The 22,363-nt window shown below is 35.2% G+C and overlaps 1 protein-coding gene and 1 non-coding gene across 9 annotated transcripts in view; one reads left to right on the top strand and one right to left on the bottom strand.

Moving 5' to 3' along the window:
* CCDC82 (coiled-coil domain containing 82) overlaps positions 1-22,363 on the bottom strand; it is a 29,615-nt gene that overhangs the window by 1,312 nt on the left and 5,940 nt on the right. For 6 of the 8 annotated variants that reach the window (XM_059930539.1, XM_059930537.1, XM_059930541.1 and 3 more), the window contains 5 exons: positions 21,938-22,151; positions 12,437-12,529; positions 10,969-11,093; positions 8,086-8,256; positions 3,327-3,512 (listed from right to left, as the gene is read on the bottom strand). In XM_059930539.1, the coding sequence (XP_059786522.1) occupies positions 3,327-3,512; positions 8,086-8,256; positions 10,969-11,093; positions 12,437-12,529; positions 21,938-22,151 (789 nt within the window). Of the gene's footprint in view, positions 1-1,053; positions 2,945-3,326; positions 3,513-8,085; positions 8,257-10,968; positions 11,094-12,436; positions 12,530-21,937; positions 22,152-22,363 lie in introns of those variants that run through there. The other 2 variants (XM_059930543.1, XM_059930544.1) reach the window with 2 other exon arrangements.
* Positions 6,112-6,184, top strand: TRNAE-UUC (transfer RNA glutamic acid (anticodon UUC)). The gene has a single exon. It is a non-coding gene; the product is annotated as a tRNA-Glu (tRNA).

The following is a 22,363-nucleotide window of genomic DNA, read 5'->3' as shown; positions in this document are numbered from 1 at the left end:
CTGCTAATGACTGTCTAGGTATTAAAAAAATTGCTTTCCCTGCCCCTAAGGAGAACAGAGTTCACCAATGACAACAAATAACAAGTGCCATAAAGAAGTATAGACACTGTTATGCGGGTTCAGAAGAGAGGTTATGGTTAGCTGAGATGACCAGGAAACAGTGGCATTTAAGCTGTCCTGGGGAAAAAGATTTGGTAGGCAACGATTTGGTGGAGAGTTTTCTCTAGGAGACAAAAGTCCATACAACAGTGACAAGACAAGAAAGCACGGGATTTGACTACAATCTGAGGTTTTGTAGGGGAATTGAGAGAGATAAGACTGAACCAAAGAGGTAGTATGAAATGCTAGGTTACAGAGTTTAGCAATAATGTAACAGGCGATGGAAAGCTGCCAAAGGTGTTAGGGCAGGAAATTGACACTATCTGAGGTGTATTTTTGGGGGAAAAAAAAGGTGAAACATCTAGTCTAGAATGGTTTGGCAACTAGTTACGAGTCTACTGTAATAATTTAGGTAATGAGGGCCTACATTTGAGTGACAGCAATGAAGGTGGAGAGTAAAGACCAGGGCAGGACAAGAGAAGAGAGGAATTGGGATGATTTGGAGATTTCAAGGTTGACAGAGTTCAGAGTGCTTCCTTCAGCTGAGGAGATGAACTGACCTAATGGTTTCTTAACTCTACTTATGAGCTCTGGTTTTACTCCCAGTAAAGTGAGTGAGGATCCTGATAACTCTGACGCTTGTGGTGATAGGAACTGAAACTTGATACTTCTATGGACATACTTTCTTCACTTCCTGGTGTTATGTATTCACCACCCCATCCCAACAATCCCGTCTTCAACTTCCCTGGAAACCCCATCATCATAGGCACTCTCTTCTTAAAGAAAAAACATTTGATAGAATTTGCCAGTGCATATGATACTATGTTCTTCAGCTCTAATTTAGAACGAGACATATATTACTATTATGTTTATTATATATTTTCATTTTATTATAATTTTGCATTATAATTTTCTTATCATTTGTTCTTTTCTTACACTGGAATTGCTCCTACCCTTTTAATATCATTAGTTAAAAACAGATCTCCTAGTTCAACTGTTAGGAGGAAGAATAAGAAGAATGAAGTTAGTCTAGTTCGCAGGTCTTTGGGAAGAAATGCTGAGATATCCCGAGATAATGGAAGAAAAATGCTCAGAGGAAGAAGAGTCAGGTAAGGAAAAAAGCAAGGTGTGAAACACAAGCTGTGGGAGGAAAGACAGGAACAGATAGTTTGTGTAAGGTAAAAGAAGGGGTTCACATAATAATTGAGAGCTAAGAGCAGAAACAGCCATGGATGTGGCCACTCAAGCATAGTAGCACTGAGCCCAGGCATTCTAAAGGGTTAGAATAACTGTGGCCAAGAAGAAGTCATGCATCACAAGAACACATGTAGTGCTATTACTCAAAGACACATACACACACACACTGAGGGGGAGGCAGAGTGATGTTGAGAAATGTCAGGGTACTTGATAAATCCTGAAGTTTAATCACAGCACAAAAAGCTGCATATGGGTTTATATTGGCTAATAAACTTCTTTGGTTTCTAGGAAATCTTTTGAGAAAGTCTATAGACAATTTTTTTAAAGTAGGAGGGATCTCAAAAAGAAAATTAAGTTCTTTGGTATTTTATGTGAAAAAAAATGTGCACATTGTCCTAAACATGCACCATCTTGAAATACCTTCAGTGCCCAATGCTAAGTGTTATTCTTTAAGCATAATGTGATACTTGGCTTTCTTTTCTTAAGAATATTTTTTTATTCCAGGTCCCTTCTGTTGTCATAGACCTTGTTAAGCCTTCTCTAAGGTATGTGATTTGGAAATGCTTTTACTTTTTTCTGCAAGAAGTTTAATGTTCTTCCCTATATACAAAATTATTATATAATATATGTAATGCACAGTGATTTTGCTACACCTAGTACATAATTTTTTTTTAAAATGTAGCGTTCCAATAGGTCTTTCAACTCCAGTAGAAGGTTGGCAACACTTAAATGCATCAATAAAAGCACTTAAGAATTTAATGCCATTAAGGAAAATGAAGTTGGGACTTACTGGGTAAGTGATGGCTCTTCCCCAAGGCAAATGAAAAAGCACAGAGAAGGATAAGGAGGAAAGAATTGGGAGTGAGAGAAGTGGAAGCAAAGTAAAAGATAAAAAGCTGAAGAGAGAAAAATGAGAACAAGACGACTTAAGGGTCAAGATGTGGGGGGCAGGCAAGGAGATCACTGGGTGGTGGTTTGTGGTGGGCGGATAATTGTCAAAAGGGAAACCAATCTTGATGTCATTCACCAGCCCAGGAGACCTCTGTGGAACTTGTAATGTCCTAAGAAGTTCCTGTTTTGTTGTTCTCATTTTCTTGCCCTTTGCTCGTAAGTTTATTCTCTAAGCTCTCTTTTTATTTTTCGCTTTTACAAATTTCCCTATGATGTAAATAACGCAGGCAATGGATCTCAAGTCAGCCTTTTTTTTTTTTTTAAGATTAAATATACTGTTGATCTGAGTTGCCTGAAAATCTCTTATCTGTTCTCTCTTATACAGTCATGTAACTAGACTTGTTTTAGAAGATTGCAATCATTTTAGCATTCTTTCCATGCACCGTAACAATTCTAAAAGCTCTGTGAGCAGACCAGAGCTTATGAGCTGCCAGCAGATCTTCGGGAATCCAGTGCACTCTTCAAAACCCCCACTTTATCCCTGATATCAAATTTAGTGATCAACAGGATATGGGGGAATCAAAATCAGTGCCGTGGCCTGAAACCTCTGCATTCCCCTTGATCTTCAGTTACAGTGCTCACTGCTCAGTCCCATGTCCTCAAGAAGAGGATGTGGGTGGTATTAGAACTGGCAGCCGAGATCCTTTCCTCAGATTGGCACCAGGTGCTTCTTCTCTCTCAGGTCACAAGAACTGTTCTAAAGATAGGAAGCAGACAAGCAGAGGTGAGTCCTATACTTTGTCAAAGAAAATAAGGGGACTTAATATATATGTAAGGAAAACCACATACATAAAACTGAAAGGACAGAGGTCCTTCATTAAAGGACAGTATCATTGCTGATTAAAATTTATCTGATGAGCTGAGTGAATGCTTAGAACATCAGGGCACCTATTCAGGGTAGGACAATGATAAGCATGAAAGGAATGGGTGGAAGAAGAGAAAATACAAAGACAGGGAGAGTAAGAAAGGTTCTCTTTTAAATTTTACTGTCTTCTATTCTCATAATTTGTATCCTTTTGCTGATCAAAATTAGGCTCCAGAACCTACTGAATGAAATGGTTCTTCTATATTCACCTTACCTCCTTAATCCAGCCATTTTCTTTTGACTGATTGAAAATTCTCTCCACTGCTTCTTTAACCTGTTCATCTTCAACCTCTTCTGTCTTTGCAATGGAGCAACATTCCTCGTACAGCTTGAATTTAAAATGTTTCAGATTATGGTAAATTCTGGTACGATTAGCACAAATTCTGCCAACAGTAAACACCTAAAGGAAGAAATAAACATCATCTGCTATATGAAGTGAAGATATAGTAATGAATGTACAGCCTTTCTGGTTTTCAGATTTTCTTTAAAAGTAGAATCCAATAAATGCTTAATTTTTTTATTTTATTTTATACAATGATTCCTTTACCTTCTTTATTTAAACAACCCAGTTAATAAAAACTGAGCAACTGCTATGTTTCAAGTATTGAGCTAAGCACTGGAGATACAGAAGTGAAATATGTACCACCTGTATCAGGGGAATTTACAGCCCTGGGAGAAAAACAAATGATTACAAAACAATGTGCCAAATGCTATGCCCGGGATGCAATCAAGGTACAGAGAAGGGACAATTAGCCCAATCCAGAAAGGAGAAGAATCCTCAACTAGGTGATGCATGAACTAAGTCTTTAAAACACAGAGTCAGCCAAGTTTGGGAAGGAGGAGAAAAATGGCTTATAAGGAAAAGGACAGCCACACCCAAAAGCAAGAAAAGCATGCAAGCTATTGTATATACAGTTACTGAGGTAACAATGCCTGGATTATGATAATTTTCTAGCTTATAAACAACATGTAAACTGAAACTCTCATACCAACATTAAAAATTGGTAGTTTTTAACTAAATACTTCTTTTCTAAAATATTCTGCAAAGTAAAAAATAACTTTGTGTTTTGTCCTATTTGTTTCCTGAATTAATGAGTCTGATATAACACATTAGTATTTTATTGTTAGAAAACTACAAAAATTTTGATTTCTATGTTTATATGGACTTCTGGGATTCTATGATTAAGAATACTATTCTTGTGAAGTCAACCACCCATTCTCTTTCAGAATGTTTGTTTTTTTTTTAAACTTTGGGTTTATTTATTTATTTATTTATTTATGGCTGCGTTGGGTCCTCGTTTCTGTGCGAGGGCTTTCTCTAGTTGCGGCAAGCGGGGGCCACTCTTCATCGCGATGCGCGGGCCTCTCACTGTCGTGGCCTCTCCTGTTGTGGGGCACAGGCTCCAGACACGCAGGCTCAGTAGCTGTGGCCCACAGGCCCAGCCGCTCCGCGGCATGTGGGATCCTCCCAGACCAGTGACCGAACCCGTGTCCCCTGCATTGGCAGGCAGACCCTCAACCACTGCGCCACCAGGGAAGCCCCAGAATGTTTTGAATGTATACTTTGTTATACACACCTATAGCTAAAATAGGAAAACAGTATCCCTGCACTGACCAAATTAAATATAATTGTACCTACATTATTTCACTCACTGTAGAAAACGCATCAGAAAGGGCTCCAAACTTTATAACATGACCAATCTTATCCTCATGGAGTAACCTGAGGAAACAGACAAACTTCTTCCTAACTTACGTATTTGTCTCTGTGTCTACATGAATAATAGGTTATGCTTTCATGAATTCAGTACAAATGGCATAGTTACAATATTGATCTATGTAACTTGTCCTCTATCTGGCAAATAATAACTGTACCGTTTTTCTGAAGTCACACTGTAGGGATCACACAGGTGATGAGTTCAATACACAATACAAGAGTATAGTGATAAAGATGAATAAGAGTATACTGATAAAGATGAATGAAAGTTAAATATGATCAGCAATAGTCAGGTTTGATACATCATCTTGTGAAGATGGTATCTGGGATACCTTACAACCTTTCTTAAAATCCCCAAAAGTTGAAAAAAATCATGTTCAGATTTCTGTTCATGTTCTGGGAAAATCTGTTTTTCAGATCATCAGACACAATCAGGTATTATTGTTCATTGCTTGCTCACTCTAAGTATCATTCCTATTGTAACATTATCATCAAACTAGTCGTATAAATTACAGTTCACTTGCCAGTACCTCCCACTTTGAGTAAAAAGATACCACAACAGTTGCAGTGGACACTAGGGCTAGTCTCTCCATTTCTGCCATTAGAATAGATTATGTGGGAGAAGTCTCCTATGGTTGTTCTGGAAGAATAATGTGATTTTTTTACTTCTATCGCATTGTATTCTATATTTCCACAAAACAAGAGGAATTTATCTATATAGAATTTTTAAGTTGGGACAAAAGGGAAGGAGAGGTGTTTAAAAATCTCTAATTTTTTTCTGTATGAAATAAAAATATCCACTGAAAATATTAAACATTATAATTTACTCCTTTCCATTTCTAATTCCTACCCTCTTGGTGTCTACCTTACACTTATGGAGGTCAATAAACCCCAAATTACCTTTAGAATATTCTCACACTATTTTTTTCCCAAATGTGATCACATTTTATATGGAAGAGCCTAAACCATTGTTAGTAAGGCTTCATAGAAAACAGTAAATGTAAACAGTAAATGTATATAGTAGTTGCATGCACTGCAAGTGGACCTCTCCTTTCACCCCACCCCTGTTTCAGTGTATTGTTATAGCCCACTATACCTTATGAATTAATGTATACAGTACAACACAGCTTACATTGTAGCATGCTATTTATATGAAGTACTAAAAACAAGTAAAATGAATCTATGCTGTTAGAATAGTGTCCTTAAATGTCCAGAAATGTATTCAGAGAGTACTTTTTGTTAACTAAGTGCATTTCTAAACAGTAAGGACACTATTCTAGGGATCTCCCTGGTGGTCCAGTGGTTAGGACTCGGCACTTTCACTGCCGAGGGCCCAAGTTCAATCCCTGGTCAGGGAACTAAGATCCCACAAGCTGTGTGGCACAGCCAAAAAAATTAAAAAAATTAAAAAAATAAGGACATTAGCCTAACGAGATAGACAGTATTAAAAAACTTGCCAGAGAGAGAGAGAAATGATAAGTTCTGTGATGATTATCTTAAAGCAGATAAGCAAAGTGACATATAAATGATTACTAATCCACTGTGCAGGGTTAGCAGAGTTCTATGAACTGATAAATCTGAAGGTAACTATCTCAGTTACCAGTGTGAACTAAGGTACCCTACATATCCAAAGATATAATTGGAAACAAAGGTAAAAACTGTCAGCAAATTTTCCTAAAGCAGAAGATGGTGATTGCAAGGCAATAGAAATAATCTGATTTGTAATTTATTAGATACAGCATGTGGAAGTGTAAATTAACACTGTTTAACAAATTAAAGCAAGGAAATATAATGAAACATGCATTTCGCACATCTGTAATATCCAGCTCACTGTAGGTAGCTTTTCGAGGTATTTCTCTAGGCCCTCAAATGCAGAGGAGCAGCCAGCTTCTTAAGGAAATTAAAGTATGGAGAAGAAAGAAAAAAGATCCTCAAGGAAAGAGGAAGGATGGGAAGAAGTTTGGTTTTTGTTCCTAGGTCTCTAGGAACATTTAGTGCAATAGACTGAGTCAAGGGATTCTCTTTCCTCTTGGCCTGTTCTTTGCGTGGACGCATTACACCTTGTCACTTGCCTCAAAATTACTGCCTCTTCCCACTGGTTCTTAAGCATCTTGAGGAGTCTGGACAGACTCTGGGCAAAACTGAAAAACTGACTGTTTTCAGTCCTCCTAACTGCCTTTCAGATTTCACATCTTTTTCCTCTAGGTGATTTCCTTCTCATCCATGCTCTCAGACTTTACCATAACCTGGTTGTCCAACGCCTCTCATCTCAGTACCCTACCCAAGACTGCTGTAACTAAAACTACAGTCACTCCTCAGTAGCCACAGGGGATTGGTTCCAGAACCCTCCCTGATACTAAAATCTGCAGATGCTCAAGTCCCACAGTCGGGCCTCCATATCTGCGGAATCCTCTCTGCAGATTTAACCAACCGCAGGTATAAACATAGTACAGTTAACCCTTGAACAACTAGGGTTTGAACTGCACAGGTCCACATAGACAGGGATTTTTTTCAATAAATACACAGTCGGTCCTCTGTATCAGTGGATGCGGAATCCATGGAGGGAATTCCAGAGGAAGATCTCAATATTAATATTTTTGCATTTATAAGTGCAACAGTTTTACAAAGATTTAAAAATAGAAGTAGTAAGCATTTGCACTTTTTCTTTCTTCACATTGCATTGCTCTGTTCTTGTTTATCAAATACATTTCTTCAAATATTCCAAACATTTTCTGCTGTTTTGTCTATTTATTCAAAATTAACAGCACCTTAAATATATGGTGATTGCTCTAGGCTCTGAAACACTTCTGATGTAGTCTAGGCTGAAGCACAATTTTCCTTCAAATCTCATATTGAGGTGAATAGGCCTCTTTGTCTGTGGATTGTCAATTTGGTAGGTTATCTACCCTAAAATTTCCATTGGGGTCAAATTCTCCTTTGGACTCAAAAAGGACTTCTGCTTCCCCTGCCCCAGTTACCTCCCTTTTCATCCTCATCCTATACCCTCTCCCCTCTCCCCCGCAGTTTGGGTGATGTACACTTAGACAGTATGCACTGATTTCAGTATCTGACTGAATTTGGAGTGAATCTGCTGTATAACACATATTTTTCACATTCAAAAATTGCACACTCTTTCCTTGTATTCTTTTCCCTTCTCCTGGTGCTTTCTCCATTTGTGAAAATAACTTAGGGTTACTTGTGCAGGCTTATTTAGTGAAAATTTCTAAATGTTGAGAACTAAAATGAAGGGAAAAAATACCTGTTTATCATGTGACATGAAATCATCTATTTCCATAGTCCTGGTGTTATATAACTTTCCTGATAAATGCACCGAATATCTACAGTGGCGATGCAATCCACAAGCCTGGCAGGAACAGTTCTCAGGATTCTTCAAATGGATACTTACATTAGAATAATTTTCTACTCGCTCCTGAAAATAATTTCAAAATGTAATGAAGGTTTAAAGGATAAGAAAAACAACAATAAAATAAAACATAAAAAGAGCCCAACCAAATTAAAATCAAGGTTAGGAATCACAATGATAGGACAAGATGTAAGAGCAAAACACACTGGTATTTCTTACTTTAGTACTGAGCACAAGATATATTTAAATTTTAAAAGTGAATTTTTAATTTAGGCTAGTAAATGAAAAGAAACCAGATTAGGAAAAAAATTAGTTTCATATCGCTCAAACTTCTGTTACTATTAAGCAGCGCTTTTCACAGGTTTTAATTTACTTCTTTTCCCTCTTCTCATCTCCAGATGTAATAATTAGTTAAAATAGGAAAGAATGAGCAGAAAAAATTCAGAATAATATAATAAAATGATTAAATTCATTTAGGTTAGTAAGAAATTGAGAAAAAACAAGATCACATTCAGTCTCCATTGTATGCATTATATTTTCCACAAAATATCCCAGAAATAATTTAATTCTCCTACGGTTTCTTACTAAAGTACTAGGAAAATAAACAAGTTTGAACTAGGATTTCCAGGTCGCCAGTATTGCTATGGCCAGTCTAATAGGTGAGTTAGCAATGAGTAAACAAACTGAGAAAATATTTGGTATTCATAAATAAGCTTTATTAAGCTGTGAAATTACTTGTGCTTGAGTAGTTTTGCTTATGCTCTAGGCCTGTGCTAGATACTACTGTTCTAATTAGTAGCGTGGATCAGTTTACCACAATATTTGAACTGTACACAATGAGCATATTAGCAGGGTCACTAAACTGCATTCTCTATCAGCCTGACAGTAATTAAGTATCCAATGTAGTTTCCTTTTTACATTGTATGATTCACAAAGACATTGTCTTTTGTCTACTTTTTACTGTTTCTCATATTTCATGGTACTTCATGACACATGTCACTTACAGGCTGACATTCAGAGTGAATAGATGACTAACGATCTTCCCTTCCTGCTTCTCTGGTATTCACAGAAGCGCATGCTGAGATGAAAGGTCTATCAGCTTGGTTCTCTGAGTAACTACAATAAACAGAGCACCCCTATTGACTCACACTGGACATATAAGTGAAAAATAAACTTTGTTGGGGTAAGCTATTGAGATTTTCATTGTTGGTTTACTTTGTTTGTCACATTATTTATTTTTTGCAGCATAACCTAGCTTATCCTGACCAAGATTGTACTGAATCATCTCTGTCTCTAAATTTTTAAGCTAATATTTTCTTGTATATTACAGTTATTATTTCAACATTGGGTTATCCAAACTCAACATAACCAGCATAGTAATGGTAAAGCATAATATAGCAGAATGGATGGGCTTTGAAGTCTGAGAAACCCTAGACCTAAGGTTTCTAGGTTCAAATATTGGCCTGGCTAATTACTAGCTGTGTAACCTTATGTTACTCAATTTTTTTGAGTCACAACTTTCTCATCTCTAAAATGGAGGAAATAATAGTACATTCCTTGTGGGGTTACTCTAAAGATCAAATAAGATACCTTACTTTGCATATCAGTTACTTGGCAAAATTAAATGATCAATATGCTATCGTTCTATTAAAGACAAAAATATATGTACCACATCCTAAGAGCTATGCTATGTGCTTTACCTTAAAAGTAAGTAAATATTTTCTCTATCTGAGGAAGAAACTGGAGTTTACAAAAGTTAAAAAATCACCCACAGTCAAAAAGATATATATGGTGGCCCTAAACTCAAGCTATCCTCCAAATTGAAGTCTTTTAATTCTTTTTTTTTTATAATCCCATAACTGTCCTTAAACCTAATCCATCTGTGGCTAATTTATCATCAGGTAATTCAAGGCCAAACAGGCCTTGGATGAAGCCAAATCTCCTGACATAAATGAGGTAGAGTAGCTAATGGTTTAAGTGCTAGAAGGACTATAAGGAACTTGAACTTCTACTATCTTGCCATTTTCCTCTTGCTAATTATTAGAAGCTAGAATGTTAGAAGTAGGGAGGAAAAAAAGCCTTAAAAATCATATAGTACAGCCTCTATTATTAGAGATCATAAAATAGAAATCTAGGTGATAACATGGAATCAAATAGATCTTATAAATTAAAAAGATGTTTCCCCAAAATTGGTAGAATTACAAAATCTTAAGGTGGAAAAGGATGTCAAAGACTACATAGGTCAGTGTTTCCCTAATTAAGTTATGGGAACCAATATCCTAGAAGGTAATAATAGGTATTTCATGAAAAGAAGCCTCATAGTAAAACACAAATTTGGATAGTATTATATTCTACATTGCCCTCTTGAAGATTTACAGTATAAATTCACACATTAATGCTCCTTGAAAGTCCTCCAGTTAAGTTAACCCTACTGTTTCTCAACCTTCTTTAACAATGAAACTCTCTTTTCTGAAATAATTAACATCCTGTGAGACAATCTCCTCATTTTAACAGATGGGCTAAGCCTTAGAGATGTTCTCAAGTTACCATTTAGGACTACTTAATTATTGGATAGATATAACAAGTGTGAAAGACTAAAACAATTATAGCCTTTAGAAGAGATGAGAAACAAGCTGATTATTTAACAAAGAAAAATGTTAATAATTTAGAAGATTATTCAGTGTGACTGGTTATTGAAGGACTTGAGTGGGGAGGTCTCCCACTCCAACCCCACCCCAACCCCCGACCAGAGATTCAAAAACAAATAAAACTGTATACCTTATATTGCTCTTTCCAACGACTTCTAGAGGTTAAATTCTCTAGACGAGGCTGAACAAAGCGGTTATCCAAATAATGAAGAGATGTCAACATATCTTGTGCATATGATTTTTGCCTGGTGCCATCTGTTCAGGGGAATAACAACAACAACAACAAAAACAATCACTTTGCCCATATAAAATATTTAAATAATTGCATAACGATTTCTTACCATAGTTTTAAGAAGATAACTTGCTTGGTTGGTTAGAAACACTTTAAATTTTTAAAAATTAATGAAGTTAAAGAAAATCCTTCCATCAGAGCATTAGGGAAAGAAAGGAGCCACACACGCTCTCTAATTGTTCCTTGAACACATCAAACTTACTCTTTTCTAAGGGTCTTTACACTTGCTGTGCTCTCTGCTAGATCCATGCATTGCTTCCTCCCTCACTTCATTCAGGTTTCTGTTCAAAAGATACTACTTGGGAGACCTTCTTTGACCAATCTAACACAGAGTTTCCTTTCCTTTATCACTCTTGATCTCCTTATCCTATTTTATATTTTTTCAAGAATTAATTCCTTAGGTGAAATCATATCATGTTATATATTTGTTTACTCATTGCTGTCTCTCCCATTAGACTTTACGCAACATGAGGCAAGAATCTTCCATGTCATAGTCATTGCCATATTCCTAGCCCTCAAATAATGCCTGGCCCTTAGTAGGCACTCAACAAATATTTGTTCAATAAAGTCTGAATGAAATCTTACTCTGGCACTTTGGTAGACATTCAGCACAACATATTTATTGTCTTTATTAAGAGCCAGACTCCGTGCTAGATACAAGGGGTGTGTATATAGAAAGTGTGGTTCTTCTCACACTCTTGAAAGGGAGGAAAGCAAAAATACATTTTCAATATATATGAAAGGTGCATATACATCAGTGCCACCATACTCAGGATAATGATAGCACAAATGAGTGACAAATATTATTTGAATGGGTCACAGATAGCTTTCATAGTGGAAATGATTTCATACTCACTTAGAAAATCTAAGGTAGAAAGGGATTATACTCTAATGAGAAACAACAAGGCACAAAAGCATAAAAAAGCATATAACTTTTGGTGAAATTCAAGGAGCTTAGCGCTTAGGCTGGGACAACACATGGGTGTTGAATTACCCTGCTGTTTAATTAGTATATGTCCTGTATCCTCAAGTTCACTATGAACTCTCAAAGGGCAGGGAAACTATTTCTTTTGTACTTTCACATATCACAAATAATAAACACTAACAAGTTTTTCATGTGAATGGACTTTTGGTGTAGTTGATACTAGAGGGAACCACTGGAGGGCCTTAAGATTGGGTCTCCGTGGTTTTGTTTAATATATATGGATATATATATACACACACACATATATACATAAAGAACAATGAGGCTGTTTAAAAATTGGGGAAAAAAACCCTGATTCTTCCATTCGTATTATTAACTTACCATATAATGTTCCCAGAAAAGATTTATCTAGAGCATTGATCAGAAGAGCCTTCACAACTCTTTCAAAGTGAGTATAGTGGTCACTAAAAGAATCTGAAATTAATTTAAAATAAATATTAGAATCCAGCAGACAAAACAATTCCCTAAATACAATGGGTTCCTTTCTCCAAGGTTAAGAAATTAATAAATAGGAGAAATTGCTTAATTATCCTAATTTTATAGCTGGCTCAGTGACTTGTCTATTCACTAAGATAGTCTCCATTTTCCAAATTTACCGGCTTCTAATCCAAAGTTTCAAGTTGTTATTTCAAATAATCTTCACTTTCCAAACTTATTAAGGGAAAACTGTTCAGGAAATATTAAGATACATTGTGGAAAAAAAATCAAAATCATCCCCTGGGCACTGAAGTTCAATTATCAACTTGACAATTAGAGTGAGAGAACAAGAAAGAAAATTTCTAAAGGTAGGCTGCTCAATATGTGAATGAAACATATTCTTCACATATGTTTCTATATTCTCTTATTCCTTATCTCTAAACCATGTTACATATGAAATTGTCCAGGAAATTGTTACCCTAGCCAGAAGGACAATGGCTATAAAAACTCTATTCCCTTTCTGCTGCCACAGATCTAGGATTTTCCATACCAATTTAGAAAATTTATGTCTTCTCTTTTTCATACCAAATGTATAAGCCTACTTTCCCACTAACCCAGTTTGGTCCATGGAATCACCTGTTGTGGTGACCAGGCAAATGGTGAGAGAGGAGGTCCCTACTATTTCCCGTTGCTGTGGGTCAACGGTTATATGGTTGTGGAACTGTTCTCTGTCAAACACGACCCCCTCCTTGATCCAAGTTGTCATCAAAGAACAACTGCCCCCGATCTGGGCACTTGTGAAGACACATTAAGGGCTGCCTAAGTATTTCAGGAAAAGTGGAAGATGCTTGGCGAGGGATTAAAGCAAAATTAAGACTTATTATTAACATCCATGAGTGATTTTGACTTTGCTTTCAGTTGACATAAAACAAAGATGAAATTTAACATGAAATCTTTTAATTTATATTTTAGTTACTAAAAGGGCTGTATAAATCTTATTTTAGACTCTAGGGGAAACTTTTAGTATGCATTCATTTTTAAGAAAACACCTTACTGAGGTACTAGAGTGGCCAAAATGAGGCAGTAATAAAACTACTTGACAATAGCAGATAATTTGCACTGTGGCCCTTAGACTTTAAAGGGCCTAAGATTAATTAAAAATTGCAGAAAACTAACCATAGCCATTTATGAATACAATTGTAAAATGAGATAATATTTCAATAGAATTTAACTTCAACTAGACTTTCATCAGCTTCTGGATATAAAATTATAGTGTTGGTACATACTTAATTTGTGTTAAAATGCATTTAAACTCTGTCTAGCACTTCCCAAACTGAATTAAGGGAAAACTGTTCTGGGAATATTAACTGATGTGTTGAGAAAAAAAAATCAAATTTACCCCTATTGCACCTATCAAACAAATTGAAATAGAATTTTTAATTTTTATTCCACTGAATTTATCAGTCTTGAATGTGCTAATGCCCAATGTTACTCACCTGCTATAGAGTTTTGGGAACTGCTGCTCTATTTCAAAGACACTAATAGTGTTTCTTTAGGATTAGAAATAGAAGGAAAGGGCAGAGAATCAGAATCATCTGGGGAGTTTTTCTCCTAACCACAGAATCCCTCTCCTACCAATGTGTGTTAGAATCTCCTTCAAAAGAGTCAGGAAGAGGGCCTTGATTTCATTGTGCTTGAGTGGATGGGTGGGGTGGTGGTGGAATTATGCTCCTGGCATCTCAAGTTGAAAAAAAAATATTACTGAGCAAGTATAGGCCAGGCATCATTTTATGCACTTGCATGCATTGCTTTATTTCTCACAACAAACCTATGAGGTACTATCATTACTCTCGGTTTATTTCTCATTGAGGAAACAGATACAGAGAGGATGAAAAACTTCCCAAAGATCATAGAGCTAGTAAGTGTTGGAACCAAGGCTGGAACAGGCCGTCCGACTCTAGATTTCATGCTACAATCCCCTACATAGATGTTGTTCTGCATGGTAGTTAGATTTGATACTTTCATACTTCAGAACATGGAATTTTAGACGTGAATGGGAAATAGGAGAAAATAAAATTCAAATCCTTCAAGACTAGTAAAAATGACTCGATGATGAAATAACTTATTACAGAACTAGATAGAGGCAGAGTCAGGAATAGAGCTCAGACCTCCCCAGAGCTTTTCTCATCGCTTTAATCCTTATCTTGGATGGGCTTCTGTGGAATACCCTAGAAATATTGTTTGTAACCTTTCTCCATGATTATAAAAAATTTCAAAAGGATACAGGAGAAAATAAACAATATTCATGTTTAGGCATAACTTGATTTTTTCAAGGTAGCTAATCACCTTCCCCACATCCAATCATTGGATAGTTTGGTCATTCAGCTGATTTTCCGTGCATCCATGTATTTCATATATATGCTAAGATTTTGTTTCAGCACCATCTGCCCTTCCTTTCCTACTGATCTGGCTGTCATTCTCACATCAGTACTACATTGCTTTACTTATTGCAATTTTATGATTACTTTTTATATCTGGTGAGGCAAGTCCTTCCACTTTATTTTTTGTTTTCAAATTTTATTTATTCTCATGTATTTGTTCTTTCAAGTGAACTTTAGGATTGTGTTTGCAAAGCTGAATCAAAACATTAACTTCAGAAGATATAACTTCTTGTATGATTTATTACCTCCCAGAAACATGCTTATCTCTTCTTTTACTCACATTTCCTTTTCTATTCCACAGTAAATTTTATTCTTGTACCTGTAAAGTCAAGCTTTTCTTCTTAAGATTAGGCCTAGTAATTATTTTGTTCACTAGTGTAAATGGAATTTTCCCTCATTATATCTTCCAAATAATTATTGACAGCATATAAGAAAACTACTGAGTTTTACGTATTAATTGTGCATCTGTCATTTTTTGAGATGTTTTTCTAAGGAAAATGAGCTTCCTGGAACATTATAGAGCTGGAGAGAGAGATACTGTTTGGGAATTCCTGGGCACTGACTGCTTTCTCCCCCTACCCTGAGGAGGATGTGGTCTTGCTAGTGCTAAGTTTATTTCAAAAACCAAGAGACTGTTTATAAATATTCTCTTAGGTAGAAGCACATGGATTGTTGGTGTACTTTCTTCTGAAATGGAAATGTAAGCCCAGTGTAAGAGGGCAGGGGCAGAGCAAGAAATGGGCCCCTTTTTCTACTCCAACAGGTGCCTCCCACTCATATAGAGAAAAAAGAACTTAAGAAAAATATGGAAATAGATGCTGCATCTACTCCTACTCTCAATATATTCATATCCTTTCTCTTAACTTCTGTATCTTTGGTTAAATAAGTCAGAAACTGATAGCTTGTGTATAATCATATTATGTTCAATAATGTCTTTTCCTTTTCAATAGTTATATTTTTTATTTTACTTTCACATCTGTTGCATTGTTGAGAACAACTAGAACAAAGTAGGAAATATTTTTGTCTTGTTCTTTATTTTAAAGAGAATATCTCTAGTGCTTCATTATGATGTTGGATCTTGGTTTAAGATATTCTTTGTTATGTAAAGGACATATGCTCATATAACTATTCTTAAGACTTTTTGGAAAACTAGATATGGGCATTGAATGTTATCAAATGCCTTTTTAGAATCTATTGAAATTATTATTTTTTCTCTTTTGACCTATGCAACACATTAATATGGCACCTAATATTAAACAATTTTTATAGTTCTAAAAAGAATGGTTAGAGGACTTTTTCTTTACTCTTGTAATTACAAAAATATTTCCTTCATATGCCTGTTTGAAAATATTTTTCATCAACTTAGGATGTGAGCCTCTTTAATCTGCATAAACAGGTGTGTTTGGCAACTCAAGAATATTTTCTTGTGTGATACCTTTGAATTCACATCTCCATGTGTCTTTATATCCAGAAACATGGTAAGCCTCTCAGCACATTCAAATCTTTTATATATCTCACTAAGGTTATGTAATTTTCTTCCTTCAGATTTCCATTTGTTCTGTATTTTCCCACCCAGGAACTTGTGAAATAGGGTCTTCATTTCTATTCCTTTATGTATTATCTCCTCCTTTAGAAATGTTTTTTCTCTCTATGCTAGAAAATTCTAGGGTTTAACCTACATATCGCTGATGAGATTTTCTGTACTGTTAATTCTGCTCTCTACTGCTTTCAATATAGATTTTCTGACTTTATATTTTTCATTTTCTGGCAGTGTATCCTTAACTACCTCCCTTTCACCTCAAATTGTTCTCTCCTCATGACTTTCTATTTCTTTTTCATAGATTGCAAAGCAAATGCTTTGTACAATTTTCTTCTGTTTACTTTAATGAAACATTTTTTCATGGGCATTTTCTTCCCCTGAGTCTTCAGGGCAGGGTTACTTTTCCCTTGTGCCATATGATTTCACTGGTACTTTTTATTTATCCTAAAACAAGAGGAGAAGTTCTCTAGAGGATTTAATATTTAACATAAATTGTTGTGAGATTGCTCTTAGTCATACCATGCATATTGATAGAAAGATTCTGTTTAATTGCTAGGTGGAGACTAAGTTAATGTTCACTCAATCTAATTTCCAGTATTCTAGCAAGCATTTTTCTAGCAAGGCACTATTAGACTGAGATGTACTTTTATAATGTACTACTTGGTTCTCTGTCACTCTGAACATATGATAGAGTACTGGAAAAATAATATAATCTTTAGTATCTACAAATCTGAAGGTGTTCCTATCTCTCTACCTGTGTATAACATTATTACCATGTGAACTATATAGATCTGTAATACAACAAACCATTGCTAGTCCATCCCTCTACTTTCTTTGATATCTTTTCTGGGAGTTGCAGTCTCAGAATAAATATGAATAAATAATAATAGGGATTGATGAGAAGGGAAAAAGACTCTGTCTTTTAAGTGCTTCAACCATGTAGCAGGAGGCAAACTATTCTATTTTAAGGTGTTACAAATGTGTCCGTCTTTCAGAGCCAAATGGCAGATAGCAAGGAATTAACAAAATGTCTTCCTACAGTGGAACTGTTCTATTCAAAAAGATAAAATTGCATATGCCACTGATTGTGAGTCTCAAGTGAGTGCTGAATTTGGAGTTCTGAACATTTCTCCCAAATTCTGATCACATGTTGAATGAGTAGTTGTCACTGTTGTTATAGAAGTTGGGGATGGGGGGAGAATGAATCTGGGAATACTAGCCTAATTACAATCCAACCCAGGCCACAGAAGGGTGTTCACTATTCATCATATAGATTATTGCTTTAACGAGAAAATGTATGTTGATTTTCAAATGTAAGAATTGATTTATAGCAACTTTTAGAACATAATCCCTTGGCATATCAAAAACTGCCTGTATTTAGCTTCATTTATTATATTCCTTAATGGCATAATCATTGTTAAGTATTAAAAACATTAACCAAATCATAAATTATCACATAAAAATACATGGGTTTTTTTTCCTCTGATGTATTAATAAATCTGGTCACGCCTAACATTTTTGTTTATTAAACTATAAGACCCAGGAGCCTTCAGTCAATGTTTATCTTAATCATCCATCCATCCAACTAATAAGTTCTTATAATGTGTCACCAAGTCTAATGTGTGTTAGGATTACAAAGAGAAGTGAAGCTGATTAACGATTTAGGTAATTTTTTGGGAAGTAGGGATGCTCATTTGGATTTCTTTATTGAGCTATACTTTTTCACATACCATAAAATTCACTCTTTTTGGTGCACAGTTCTGTGACCAAAACACGAAGTTGTGTAACCACCATGACAATCAAAAAAACAAGTTCTACCACCAGCCCAAAACTCCCTTACGCTCCCTTCTCAATCATTTAGTTTTGCACATATTGAGTGTGAGATGTCTGAAAGACACCCTGATGACAATGTTCAATAAAAAGATTTAAAAATTGGGCCTTAAAACTATGGAGAAATCTGTGCTGGAAATAAAAGTTTGGGAATTTCCCCATAGATTGGGCTGAAGTTATGGGGCAGAGACTGCCTGAAGCACAAGCAAAAGGAAGGTAGTTTGAGGATGGAACCTTTAGAAACATCGATATTTACATGGCAAATGGAAAAAGAGGACAGCAATATTATAAGGGGAATGCAAGAAGCGAAAAAGAGAACTTTGAAAGTGAGAGTTGTCAATGGTTAGTGGCAAAGAACACAGCAGTATCAGGTTAACATAAGAACCAAAGCGCATCTTGGCAACTAAAAAGTTATCACTAACTTCAGTGAGAGCAATTTCACTGGATTGATGGGTATAATAGTCTAAGCACAATGCTTTGCAGAGTTACTGGGAGACTTGAACAAAAAGGTAAGATTTAGAATGGTGGCTAATAGAACATGCCAACTCAAGGGAGGAAAGGCATTAATATGGTTACAAGTTGAGAAAAGAGAGCTTGTAAGGATAGAGTCAGAAGGAGAAGCTTCAATTAAGAACACATAAGATAAAATGTATTGCATAAAAAATGAGGTACATCTCCTTCTAAGGTGGAGATGCTCAATAGTAAAAGCAAGCACAGAACTCCTTGATATTTACCCAAATGAGTTGGAAACTTATGTCCATAGATAAATTTGCACACAAATATTTATAGCAGCTTTATTCATAATTGCCAAAACTTGGAAGCAACCAACATGTCCCTCAACAGGTGAATGGATAAACAAACTGTGGTACATCCATACAATGGAATATTATTCAGTGATAAAAAGAAATGAGCTATCATGCACATTAAGACATGGAGGAAACTTAAATGCATTATTAGGTGAAATATGCCAACCTGAAAAGGCTACATGCTGTATGATTCCAACTATAAAACATTCTGGCAAAGGGAAAGCTATGGAGACATTTCAAAGGTCAGTGGTTGATAGGGGTTCTGGGGTGGGAGGGAGGGAGGGATGAGTAGGTGGTGAACAAGGCATTTTTAGGAGAGTGAAACTGTTCTGATATTGTAATGGTGGATACCTGTTACATCATTATACATTTCTCAAACCCACGGAATGTACAACACAAAGAGTGAGCCCCAACACAAACTATGAACTACAGTTAATAATGTATTCATATTGGCTCATCGATCACACCAGATGTACCAAACTAATCCAAGATGTTAATAACAGGGAAACTCTGAATGAGGGGTTATATAGGAACTCTCTGTACTTTCTACTCAACTTTTCAGTAAATCTAAAACCTCCCTTAAAAAAACAAAAGTAAGCATAAAAGTGTAGGATAGAGAAGAAAGTTAAAAGAGTTCCCATGTGGTGGACTTTTATTTTCATTAATTAACAGGAGTGTTTATGAGTGGGTATCTCTCAGTAAATGTTCTATCACATTCTAGATATTAATATCCAGAATGATGGGACACTTCCCAATTGAGTTTTCCTGAGATTCAAATGTCCAGATGGCAGGTGAACCAGTGCCTACTGACATAAGGAAAACAGTCATTAACTTTCAATACACAGATGCTTATCACTGGCATTTCTGTAACTGATAAATTTCTTGAAATTTGATTCATACCTCAATCTACTAATTTATCTAAATCATGGTATCTAATTTGAACCATATTACACTTAACTTTAGTAACTATGCCCTTTAATTTTTTTTGGTAAAAATGCATTCTTGAAGAAAAAAAAATGTTTTCATCCAACAGAGTTGTACCAGAGTTGTAAAACATCATAAAAAAGTCTTTAAATTTATGTACAATTATAGGGATCAGAACAATAATACATATTTAAAGACATCCTAAATTTTCAGGGCCCTATTATTTATATTTCCATTGTGTGAAAATATAAAAGGTTCTAATTTCCTGATAGGTTTCACTGAGTGTCACTTCGAAAGGCCAGATAACACCTGTGGTTCTCAAAGTGTGATCTGTAGACCCCTGGAAGTCTCCTAGTCCATTTAAGGTGATCAGTGAGGTCAAAGCAATAACACTAAGATAATTATCTGCTGTTTCACCATGTTGACATTTTCAACGATGCTGCAAACGTAACTATGGATAAGGCAGCTGACCCCTTAACATGAATCATGGCTATAGAACCAAACTACTAGTAATCATTATAATCATTGCTATGCATTCAGTAAAAAACCTACTTTCACCTAAGAATGTCCTTGATGAAGCAGTAAAAATTATTATTTTTATTAAATCTTGAATCTTGAGTATACACCTTTTTTGTATTCAGTGAGATGAAGTGGGAAGTATGGATAAAGCACTTGTGCTGCATATCAAGTATAATATCGTACTTTGAGGAAAACTGAGTTGGGAGTTAAAAAAGCCTCATTTGTCAAGTTTACTTGAAACACCATGTATACTTGAGAGAACTATTGACCAACTATGTTATTCAGGCATTTGTCAAATATTTTGTCAAAAATGAACAAAGAGAAACTGTCATTTCAAGAACTCACAGTATTTGTTACCAAAGATAAAAAACAGATTTTTGAGTAGAAATTAGAATTTTGAAAAACTTGTATTTGTTACTATGAGCTTGACAACTTCCCAATACCTAAAGAATTTTCTGATGAGATTGGTGGTGATATTAATGAATGTGATTTCTTAAATACTGTATAATGAAATGTGTCAAAATATGGAAAAGCTACATAACCCAGTGAACCAATATTTTTCGAATTATCAGTGCATGATGTTACAAAATCATGCATGGGTAAAAGATCCATTCAAATTACAAGACAGACCAATGGAATGTAATGTAAGTACTAAAAGTTCATTCATACGCTTTTACATTCCATACTGCAAACTAACCTTTAAGAAACTATCACTTGTTGAATTTTGGTGTGGTGTCAAATGAGAATATCCACAATTATTTTAAAAATGCTTTAAAAACAATCCTTCCTTTTCCAGCTACCTATCTGTGTGAAACACAATTGCTTTCATCTAATTTAATATTACAAAATATCACAACAGACTGAATGCAAAAGCCGATATAAGAACCCAGCTGCCTTCTGTTAAGCTAGACGTTAAATATATTTATTAAAATGGAAAACAATACCATTCTTTTCATTTTTTGGAAAAATAGAGTTAAAAAATAGAATTTTTCAGAAAAATGGTATCTATATTAACATGTAATGAGCTTATCACATTACATGAGTTATTTTAAGTCATTTAATTAATAGATATATTTTAAATCTCTCTTTTGTATTTCTACAATGGTAAATGTTGATAGATATAACCCACAGAAACAAAAGCCCTTTGGGGTCCTCAATTATTTTTAAGAGTGTAAAGGGTTCTCGAAACCACTAGAATAAACTATTATTAGACAAGTTTACCTGAAAATGAAACCACAGTTCCTAATCAATGATTTAGAACATGATAGTAAAAGGCTGATCTGATACTTAGTATAATATCATGATTAGAACAAGTCATAAAACATTCTCTTGATATTTAACTTACAAAGAGAATTCTGTTTTACTAATTTCAGTTGTGATGTAGTCAATTTTTCTCCTCCTTGGCTTTTATTCTCTTCATCACCCTCCTCATCTTGCACTACAAAGTCATCAATAATATAATCATCTCCATCTTCATCATATTCATAATCATCTTCCTCCTCCCCCTCCTCCTCATCATCATTTTCATCACTGCTTGGGCAGGATTTCTTTTCAGAGTCCTAATTAAATTAAAACATACCTTTTAGTAAAGTGTACCTTTAAAAAATTGTCAGTATGGATGTGAAATTAAAAGATTAAATCCGAAATAAAAAAATGATTTGTAGAAATTAATTTTATATTTTAAGGTTAAAAAAATCTTGTCATGTTAAATGTTGAATTTTTGAAATTAGGAAGAAGATAATATACCCTGGTAAGTGAAATAAAATGTTTA

Source organism: Balaenoptera ricei, chromosome 8 (genome assembly GCF_028023285.1).
Source record: "Balaenoptera ricei isolate mBalRic1 chromosome 8, mBalRic1.hap2, whole genome shotgun sequence".
In the NCBI taxonomy this organism is placed as follows: domain Eukaryota; kingdom Metazoa; phylum Chordata; class Mammalia; order Artiodactyla; family Balaenopteridae; genus Balaenoptera; species Balaenoptera ricei.
The sequence above is the reverse complement of the archived record's forward strand: the minus strand, read 5'-3'. Positions and strand labels throughout refer to the sequence as shown.